The 11,492-nt window shown below is 36.3% G+C and overlaps 1 protein-coding gene and 1 pseudogene across 1 annotated transcript; both read left to right on the top strand.

Moving 5' to 3' along the window:
• Positions 1–2,491: 2,491 nt before the first annotated feature.
• On the top strand, positions 2,492–2,971 carry LOC149237744 (dolichyl-diphosphooligosaccharide--protein glycosyltransferase subunit DAD1 pseudogene; annotated as a pseudogene).
• Positions 2,972–8,120: 5,149 nt separating this feature from the next.
• Positions 8,121–8,577, top strand: LOC149237743 (S-alkyl-thiohydroximate lyase SUR1-like). Its single transcript, XM_089366871.1, has one exon. It carries the CDS (start codon positions 8,183–8,185, stop codon positions 8,525–8,527), a length of 345 nt encoding a protein of 114 aa, XP_089222997.1. The 5' UTR covers positions 8,121–8,182; the 3' UTR covers positions 8,528–8,577.
• Positions 8,578–11,492: the final 2,915 nt, after the last annotated feature.

The following is an 11,492-nucleotide window of genomic DNA, read 5'->3' as shown; positions in this document are numbered from 1 at the left end:
AGATAAATTGTAACCAAGTAAGTCACACATCTGGTCATACATCCAACATTTCCATCATCAATACCAAATCCATCAATTGATTTTCACGTGTCCAACCAAATGTGTATAATGTTCATAAACAACAACATGGAACTGCAAAATAGAATCTTAACATAGGTGGCTATCTACGTTAAAAGGGGCATCATAAATGCTCATGTGACATCCTTGTGGAACCCTTCAATAACAATTAGAGTTGAAATAGATTCAACGATCTATCATGCGAAATAGCATTTGAACCCAGATATCCTATAAGGTGGTACCAAACCAAAATAATGGCAAGCAACAGATTAGTGCACTATCAATTTCACTAGAAGGTGTTAGTATAAGTTTTATGCATATAATTTCTTTAAAACTTTAGTGAGTATAAAAGTCCCACTCTTCCAATTTGATGGTTTTTCATCTTCCAAACCCATTTAGTTAATCTTGGAAATAAACGACTCAAAACCTTAGAAACTATTTCCAACATGATTTTCATACTTTATTTTTTTTGTGTAAATTGAGAGAAATGTCCTCTAAATGAATGGAATAAAGCTAAAGATCACTTCCTTTACCATATTTAGGTGTTAATGTGATAAAAGTAGCATTGAGACAGGACAATATCTATTGAGAACATATAGATTCTTCAACTAAGGTGTGCACTTCAACTCCAATGAACAACCAACAGGCTTGGAAGAAGTCTAATGCAAAAGCATATAGACCTAGAGCTTTGTTTTGAGGCATTGACATAACAACATCTTCGACCTTAGCAAACAAGATTTCCCTCATCAAGGAATTATTTTGATATTAGTGAACAAGATGATGAATGTGTGTAGTAATGTGGTGGATGTCATCTCGTCTATTGGATAATTTCTCTATAAGCATGTCATGGAAATAAGAGACTACTCCATTCTCCATGTTGTTGTCTATCCTGAATGGAGAGGGAGAAAATCCTAATGTGATGTCGATGCTTAATCATTGCCTTGTTGAAAGAATATGTGTTACACTCCCCTTTCATCATTGCCTTGTTGAAAGAATATGTGTTACACTCCCCTTTCAGCCATTACACCCATGACATTTTCCTCTATAGAATTTCCTCTTGCTTCCTAGTCTACTAAATTTTACCAATCAGTTTCCCCTCTTCCATGATTAGGGCCTCCAAATGTCCTTTCACTATGATCTATTATTGCATTTGTTGCATACAAGCTTGCAAAACTTACTCATATGTCAATATGTGGCCCAACTCTTTATGATTCCACTCCTTAACTTTTAGTTTGAGTTTCTTCAATTTAAGCTGGAAAATATGCATCTGATTCGTACTTTGGACATTTATTTCCTCCCATCAAATTTTAACTTTCGACATGAATTATGAATCTTGAAGCCAAAAACTCTTGAATCGAAAGGTAAAATCTTCAAATCTAACTCCACACAAATTAGCCAATGATCCATTTTGAAACATATTATGTATAACTTACCATTATTTTTATTTTTATTTTTTTTTGTTCACTAGATTAAGTCAGTCATCATAAATGACTAGTACAACTAATTTGTGGCTTGGTAAATAAGATATATATATATACACTTTCCATTATTCATTTATATAATATAATATATAACTTTAGCTTAAATGTTATATGTTTGAATTTTTCTACATGTAGTTTCGGATCAATTTTATTTAAAATTTAGTAAAAAGATATTTTATTCATTTTCATATTTTAATTTATTTTCCTAATATTAAATCATTTCCTACATTCAAAGTAGCATTCTAAACCATATAAAACCAAAATTTCATCCCAAACTTAAAAACCGATTATACATGAATATCATTGATCTTCACTTTGTAGTCCTCGAAGTGGTGAATTCACAAACAATGTCGCAACCTCATAAGGTTTTTTTGTGCATATTAAACGGAATCTACGCTCATCCGGCAATATCACGCCAATAAGACAAGTGTATGCCAAGTTTTGTTTGAAGGCATCTTACTACCGCCATGCCAGTGACAACACAGTAAACGAAGCCAATAAAGCAGTGTGCTCTGTCACACTTTTCCAGTTTCAAGAACGTGACTGTAAACGCTTAGACTCAACAATTGTGCGAGTTACGTGATACCAATATCATAATAAAATAGAGAAATCAATATGATAAATAATATCTCAAAGTAACGCACCACAAGCTAAACAGAAATCTTGGTAATATGCCATCTTTATAGATACAATGGAAGAATATAAACAGAAGTTTAAGGAAACTTAAAAGCAGCAGCCCCATTCAAGGAAACAACAACTAAGTTCAGGTTGAGGAGGAAATAAAACGTTATTGCTTGAAATTCAGACGTCATACCATAATTTCTGTCCATGTTAATATAATGTTACGATCCTAAGTCAAACTTATCAATTTGAGTTGCAATGAGGACTTAAACTCCCAAGTCAAACATGAGTTAGGTTGACTTGACAATTCTAATTCAAATCGACTTATTATGTCCAAAATCCATATTGTTCTGTAGTATGTACCATCATATGTACTTTGAAATGCATTAGAATTGAAAACTTGCATTATATGTTAAATGGGAACCTCAACAGCTAAGGATGCACAAGTTCTCGTTGCATCCCTTCGATCTGCATACTCTGCAACTCCTACCAAGTTGAAGATCATCGATCTGTATGTGGTCTATGCAGTTCTCACGGCAGTTGTGCAGGTTGTCTACATGGCAATAGTTGGATCATTTCCCTTCAATGCTTTTCTTTCAGGAGTTCTATCCTGCACGGGGTCAGCTGTGCTTGCAGTTTGTTTGCAGATGCAAGTCAACGAAGAAAACAAGGGATTCAAGGATCTTCCTCCAGAAAGAGCATTTGCAGATTTTGTTTTGTGCAATTTTTCACTTCACTTGGTGATAATGAACTTCCTAGATTAGTGGATAAGGACATGCAGAATTGGAATGAGAGGGTACCCGTCACAAAGCAACAACATTATAGGGGACTGATTCCTATTTTTCTGTTATTATAGCTACTGTTCTATATTGTTTTATGAAGTTTCTTTGTCAATATGATCTAATAATTATGCATATATGAAAATTATTTATGTAGGGTCTGCGTGTCACTCATTTTCTTTTCCCAATTTTCTCAAGCTGCAACATGATACACTGGCGTTTATGCAGGTTGATAACCTAGCTGTAATCCTACCTCGATACAGTGATATTATAAGATTTATAACCTAGATCAATTTAGTGTGGAATTGTCATTTTGTTCTTGATACATGTTTACATGTCTGTTGTTAATTTTTTTTTTCTAACAGTTTCCGTTTTACTGCTTCTTTGTAACTGCAGGTTCTTTCCACGCCTCTGATCAAGTGGTTTAGTGTTTCTGTGCATGCAGAGGTATCAAGTGACACGAGCCACCAAATGCTGATGCTAGAAAAGATTTGGCACCCAATCCTGACTCTCTACAGAATTGCTACCCACTGATATCCTTTGATTCAAGTCTTGTAAACCAACAATCACCTTTGCTAGTTTCAGCTAATGTGAATGGGTGCCCAATATTTCTGCTGGCAGAAATTGGGGCTTATGTGATAACCAGAAGAAATATGGATACTGTTAATTTATGTGGTTCCTCTGACCTTAGTGAGGCTCCACGATTTCCTCTTGTAGCGATACAATTTAACATGATGACATCAAGACAGTTATATCAATGCAATAATTTAGATTTTCCCAATGTCAAATTTAGCTCTTCAAGCAACCGAAATCAAAATTCTGTAGCAATTTCAAGCATTTCATACATGGATAGTGAATATTCAACTTCAACTCAGTGAAAATGGATGAAAGATGAGAAGAATGAAAATGGATGAAAGATGAGAAGAACAAAATATTTGTCCCCTATTTATGTTAATAAAAATGCTTATGTTCTAAAAGTTTGGTGGTTATTCACATATTCTGAATCATATGACATCAAGTGTGCCATTTGCTATAATATATGCATTTTAGGAAACATTTTTTTTTTCTACATATGAGCAAATGACATAAAGGCCTCTTATGTAAAATCAAGGCTCCAATAACATTTAGATCACTGATGTGGCTGGCTCTAAATAGCAATATCTACTTGGGAGGTACTTCAAAAGAGATCCTGGCAAGGACCAGGTCCTCTTATGTTATGTAGAAAAGATGAACTGAACATCAATCATTTATTGATGGACTGCCCATTTACAAAGGAGCCATTGAAGAAAGTTTTTTCTCTAACAAGGGGGATAGGTAAATGGGAAGGCCTTTCCTTGGTGGAAGCTCCAAAAGATGGAGGGAAAACTCAATATTGGTGAATCATAAAGCTCTTCCCTGCATTGTCTCTTGGTCAATCTAGATCACAAGATATGACATTCATTTCAGGATAAATGTTGCACCCCCCTGGAAATGTTTAAAAAATCAAGTATATTTGTGAGGATGTACATGATCTGATGCAGAAGGCACAAAAGAAATCAAACCTCCTGTAATTGACAAATCCAAAGCTGGGAATTATTCAATGGAACCAGCCAAGGGAACCCAGCCCTCGTGGAGCAGGAATTCTGTATCTCAATGAAAGATACTACTTCACCTTTAAACATCAAGCAGTGAAACAAATAATTGGGCAGAGCTTCATGCACTTCTAAATCTGCTGAAGGTAGCTGTGGAAAAAGGTCTTATCCAGATTGCAGGTGTTTGGGGACTCCAATCTCATGATAGAATGGGTCCATGGATTCTTCAATCTACAAAACATCTCTGAAGCCCCTCCTTGATCAGATATTGGCAGTGGCACCAGAGTTTGAAGATATTTCTTTTCCACGTGTAAGAAGTTAGTTCAATAGAGTTGTCAGTGAGCTCTTTAAGCAGGGTGTGTTGGATTGTTGAAAATATCATTTCGGGAAATATATTACCGATGAACCAGAAAGAAACTTCTCAAAAATATCAAGGAAAATATTTGCAATTATCAGAAGATATCAATAAGAATAAACATAGACCTGAATAATTGTGAAAATATCAGACAAACCAGCAACCTTATTCGCAACATTGGTTGGGACAGCAATGTATGCTTCAGACTGAGGATCATAGGAAGGTGGAGGAGCCTTTTCATATGCCTGAATTCAATACCTCCTTGTCAACTCTCGAGCGACCTAAAAATAAAAAATTGCACTGTTTATGGTAATAGGAGGAAATGATGAAGAGGATATCTTAATCCTTAAGAAATCTTGCAGTATTTCAATTTTTGAGAGTCAGTTTCGAGGCACAGCACACTTATTTTTTGTTGTAATTTTTGTTAACCAGTAATATGATGCCCATACATGGACTGTAACTAGATGCAACATTAAATGCATGCCTAGGATTAGCATAGACTGTCTATGGACTTTTTTTTTTTTTAGCATAACGAGTTACTAATACATGCTGACATTAATGGTCATTATCATACATCCTCAAAATTATGTCCCCCACTCAAGAGTTCTTTTCTAACTCCACCTGTATGTAGTGTTTAGTAACTCCCACCCGTAAGTGTCACTTCATCAAGAGTTGAGTTGTAACTCATATTTTCTTAAGAAAATTGGGATCACTAGCCATAAAATGGCTCTTAGACATTAGAGTAGGGATTTTTTTTTGTTAAGAGTGTTATTGCAGGTAGTGTGGATGAGACACTCTGAGACAAGAGTAGCCTGCAAACTGCCTGGACTTCACACTGAATTGGCATTCATACCTTCTCAGGAAAGTTTTAGACAATATGAGCAGAGGTTTTGGAGCATTTGTCGGTTGCTACTAGTAGCTACTCTTGGTTTTTCTTCTGTTGTTTGCTGCTGAAAGTGTCCATCACTTTCAGGCTTAATAAAAATTGATGCCAAGTTTTGGCTCATAAAAATAAATCATATCGAGGACAGGAACAGTAAATCCACTTAGGGATATGGAAACATGGGGTTCAACTCCAAGGCCTCATTTAATTTTGATTAATATGTTTGGCCCCTTGAACTAGGTATGTTGGCCCTTGATAATACCAACTCAATCCTTAATGACTGAGAGTGGGAATTTGAAGTTACATGGGACAAAGAGTGGCTGCCATGAATGGGCTTTCATGTGGATCATCAACACCACAAACTGGAAACCCCTTGGGAGCCTGGAAGAGACAGTACATCACATGCCTTCATAATTTCCTACTGAAGGTCTGAAAATTCTGTGTATCTCAGGATTTCTGTTTGTTTTGGTCTGAGCCAGAATTTCGAGAATATGGCAGAGCAAAGGACAAAGAGGACAAAGGAGAGTTTCGGCCATGACTGAATTATCATCAGGAAAGGACCCTTTCTTGTAATTGATGAGAGTGGACAGCACACTTTATTGAAAAATGTAACTAGTGTCAGTCTTCATAATGTAATGTAAAACAATCATTGTTATATTTATTATATTCATTATTATATTTATTTTTGGTCAAAGAATGTTCTTCATGCATATAGAGTCAAAAAGAAATTATTGAGTCATGTCCCATTTGGACATTTGTAAGAAAAAGAATTTTGAATTTTATTGAGTCAAAGTCCACCAAAAATTGCCAAGTCAGCCCCCTCCATGGGAACAAGTCGGCCTGGGCCTCCAAGAGCCACCTATTCGACCACCTGGACAGATATATATGAACTGGAACATATGATTGACTCAGTTAATTGGTTGGTAGAATAAGTAGCTCATTCAAGGGTGCCATCCAGACTTTGCTTTCTGATTTATGTTGTGGATGCAAATGCCATACTAGTGCCCACTAATATTTGTAATTTGGTTGCATTCCTAAAACATTATTTCATTTAAGTTGTGGATGCAAATGTCATACAGTGTCCACTAATATTTGTAATTTGGTTTAAATGGACCACAGCTGCAAAATTTGCATTCGTAAAACATTATGTCAAATGCAGATTATACATTTTCATATATAGCTTGAGAATAATAAACCCGTCTCCTATCCATTAACAATTTAACACCCGGCACAGACTCCGGATTTTATTAAAATCAGTTCACTGGGGAAAAACCCTTTCATACCATTTCCTGCACCAGCTTTCCAGCTTCCAGTAGACTATCTGACTTTCGTGTAGCACACAGAGCACTCAAGAGAATGTTGTAAGTATCTAGATTAGGAAGACAGGGTCCAGCTCCCATGTCCTTCAAGATGCTCAGAGCTCTTTCAATTTGACCTAGATCACAAAAATATCCAATAATAATGTTGAAGGTCCGAACATCGGGGTGACAACCATTCTTTTCCATCTCATTCTTGAACTCCAAAGCTCTCTCCTTTATTTAATTCAAGTCATATGTTCTGTTTTAAATATGGTGCTGAATCTGCTGATACTGACTCCACTAACAGAGCAGAATATTTTTCCCTCTTATTTACATTGGGCTGGAAGGTTCAATTTTGTAAGTATAGATATTCAGTTTTAGAAAGAGGCCCGCAACATGGCTCAGATGCGTCCTATAGCAAAGAATTTGGAAATTTGAAAGATGAAAATTCATCATTCCAATTTACACGATCTTGTGACAATATTTGTGGGAAGTGCTAGGGCCTTTTACTATTCACATTTATCTTGAGACTCATTTTTAAATCTGAGAATAAATTTTACTAGTGCCGAGTAAAAGAAACAATGTTGAGATAAGCCTTTCAATTCTTCTTTTAAATTAATCACAAACCATTGCACAAACGTTACAGAAGCTCTCCTTTCCAGACATACTTGTCCTTTTGAATGGTCTCAAAATTTGTCAACAAAATTTGTACATCGCCATCCTCTAGAAATATGCAAACTGGTCACAGAAATGAAACATTTGGAAAGAGAACAGAGGATTTCTTTTACAAAATCTAAGAACAAAATTTCAATTACTTTGCTTCTATAGATCCTTGACATACTCGTGGATGAATACTCAGTGGCCTGTTATAACGGTGGGTGATTTGTGATTCGCTGACTTTCAAAAAGCTAGATTTAATTCCCAATTCTCATGGATCAAAAAAAACCAAATCTTTGATTTCTTAGATTCAAAAATTAGTCTATGGTAATAACAACAATATTGATGTGTGTGGTTCTGTTCTAATTACTATTGATGAGCTGATCATTCAAGTGGGATGTACGATAATGAAATTGACAAGTGTGATTACATATTTCTGTCATTCAGATTTCATAATATACTGTAATTGTGGTCTCAGCCATGGCGAGTGAGCAGGTTTGTGTTAGCAATGGGTCTGGTTTGAAGCGTAGCAATGGTCATGTGAAGAAGGAGGCGACCAAGTGCAATCCTGTGTTATTGGAATACAGCAGCAGCATACGCGGTGTGCTGGCCTACTTGTTAGCCCGAGTATGTCCTGAAAAGAGTATGATTCCCATCGGTCATGGGGATGCTTCTTCCTTCCAATGCTTCCGGACGCCAATCAACGTAGAGGACGCCATCATAGAATCGACGAGGAGCTGCAAGTATAATGGCTATGCTCCTTCTTATGGTTTACTCGAAACTCGCGGGAAATGGACTGTCGAAAGACAAACTTTGAGGATTTAATGCACAGATGGGTAGCAACCTTGACAGGTCTTTATGCTTGATCACTGAGGATGTTATGATTGATGATGTCGTATCCTAGTTGGATAGGTTTTTTTTTTTTTAATTTGTATCATGGGACACCAGATGAAGTGGCACTTCATTGCTGTCCTTTTTGTTAAGATTAATGAAAAGGCAGATCTCTGTGTGTGTGTTTTCCTTCTCAAAAAAAAACAACAGCAATATTGATGTGAATATTTTAAAGCAGGTTTTGTTTTGACTACTGTTCATGGTAATAGCATCAGATGGAATGTAAACCAAGTAGTCAAAATTTCACTATGGAACGCTCAGGAATAGTTATTCCAGAAACTTGAAAAGTTGCAGTTAGGGGAACCTGTTTGCCAAGCCCCCCCAACTGAAATGCAGTAAAGCACCAAGTATGGATCCAAACAAGAGATAAGTGGATGACAAGATTCAAAACATGACAGAGACAAAAAGCAAATATGAAGAAACCCAAGGAGGTATCAAAATTGATTAAGGCGAGAAAGAAAATTTTTCAGGAAATTGCAAACTGCAATCACACGCAAGATTTCCATAACTAAGGAATTAAAAATTTGGCTAAGTATATCAGCCTTCAAGAAAGCATTACTTGAGAAGGCAAGATCTGTCTTAGGCTTTGGGAACCCGAACAACGGCTGTGACTGCACTTTCAACCCCCAACATGTGAAATTCTCTAAGAACTCCAGGAAAGTGGATATCAAGGAACATCAAGCCTTCAGCCTTGTTAAACATCCAATGGACAATTTTCCAAGTGTCTAAATGTTTAAGTGTTGGATGAGGGAAGAGACAATTACTGAAAATTATTACAAGATCATTGAAATGAACTCTCATCATCAAGAACCCAAAAAGACGCAAAATCACCAAGGTGCTGAAATGGAAAGAACAATAACGTACTCAAAGAAGTATGTATGAGTCCCTCCGAGAGCAATGAACAAGGTACAAAGAAGTTTAACATGTGTGGCATTCATTGGACCATATTTATGCATAAGGTAGAAACCCAAACAAATGCCAGCGTGCGTGCACTGTGCAGTGACTCGCAATGCATTGGCATCCCACTACTTCAGGCAGTTGTTCCTCGTATAGTTCCCAAAATATTTGGGGAGTGAAGGATTTTCACCAAATACAGTGACTTTCAATGTTTTGCTCGGTGAACCCAGCAATTTAGGTCATGTGGGTTGTATTGCAAATATACTAGATCTGACGATTGATGATGGTTGTGCACCTGATCATGTCACTTCTGGTTTGTTAGTTCGTGCATTCTGTAATGCAGGCAGAGATGAAGAAGCCTGCAATATTTTTTTTTTAGATCCTATATCCAAGAGGATAGAAAACACAAAGTAGTTGTAGGGCCTATAAGATCCCAAAGGGTTTGTAACTTGGCTCTGATACCATGTGTAAGAACCCGAATCCTATTATTAGAGCCTTTATTTCGTTATGCACTAAAATATCTATTTTTTTTTATTTATAAATAACAAAGGAGCTTGCTCACCTTTTCACATAGCTTTAAACATTTAACATTTAATCATTTTATCATAAGCAACATAAATTAAGGTGACCATTCCATTGATATCAACTTAACAAGAGTAGTCCATGGAAAAATATCTGTTCTGGCGGTTGATGACGATACCTTTGTCTAATAGCTCCTGTTGCACGCTCCTTCTGGACGACCCAACCGGATTTACCTCCCAGCCAACTAGGAAATAAATTCCTAGCCCAGGAAACCTCCACAGGTTCCCTAGCCCTCCGTGCCCAAGTCCAACCAGATATAGTGTGTCCTCAAAAGAATGTGCAAAACTAGGTAATGATACTTTTCTCCTCTCAAACCCAAGAAACCTCCAAAGGTTTCCAAGGTCTCCCAAAATCACAACAAGGCCAAACAATCACAACCAACCCCCACAATCCTAAGCAAAACTCCAACCCCCCCCCCCTCTCTTCTTCCTTCCCCCTTCCCTTTTATACCCTCTTTCCTCAACCACCTCTCATTAAATGTCATTAACTCTCACCCATCCTTGGTTGACTTCTCTTCCAAGCTAGAGTACATTTGGAATTGTGATATGAATTTAAAATCGAGAATTTAATGGGGAAGTACATTTGGGAATGTGAAGTGGTTGACTTCTCTTCCAAGCTAGAGTACATTTGGAATTGTGATATGAATTTAAAATTGAGAATTTAATGGGGAAGTACATTTGAGAATGTGAAGTGTAATTACATGGGGAGGACCATGTCTCCTCCTTAGTAAATGTGAGGGTACATTGGGGAATGTGAAATGAATAAATATATATTGATGATAAGATGGAGAGGACTTTGTCTTCTCCTTATTAAATGTGAGGGTACATTGGGGTGTGTGAATGAATAAATATATTTTGAATTAATGGAAGGAGACCATATCCTACACAATATTCAAATTGAGAAGGTAAGTGGGGAATTTGAATAATGGAAATCATAAATTTATTTTAGACCAATATTCCTCAATATTTCCAGATAATGTAAATATTAACACAATTTGTAGGATAAGATTTAAGTGGGGCATTACAGAAATAATACTAAAAACCTAAGGGATTAAAATCTCAACAGTTTGATAATATAAATACAACAAAATGATATTAAAACCAAGGGATTAATATTATAAACCTAAGCTATATAAAACCCAATATAACTATTATAGCCCCAAGGCAATAATAAACCCAAGGGATTATAATCCCAAGAGAATAATATTAAACCCAAGGGATAAATATTATAAACCCAAGGAATATAAACCCTAAGATAAATATTATAAACCCTAAGATAAATATTTGTCACAATGCGACGTTGGAATATGGTTGGCCATGATTGATTTTCATATTGAGACAATGTTTGTCAAAATGCGACGTTAGACAATGAATGACCATCGTTGACCATGGTTGATCTCCACATTGAGACAATATTTGTC

This window comes from Pinus tabuliformis, chromosome 8 (genome assembly GCF_031772625.1).
Source record: "Pinus tabuliformis cultivar Carrire ecotype Pingquan chromosome 8, CPIR1, whole genome shotgun sequence".
NCBI classification, from domain to species: Eukaryota; Viridiplantae; Streptophyta; class Pinopsida; order Pinales; family Pinaceae; genus Pinus; species Pinus tabuliformis.
Note: the sequence above shows the minus strand (reverse complement) of the source record. Positions and strands in the feature narration are given on the sequence as shown.

What these genes read in the sequence shown, in the direction of transcription:
- LOC149237743 (XM_089366871.1), top strand. Translation starts at nt 8,183, where the DNA reads ATGGCGAGTGAGCAGGTTTGTGTTAGCAATGGGTCTGGTTTGAAGCGT.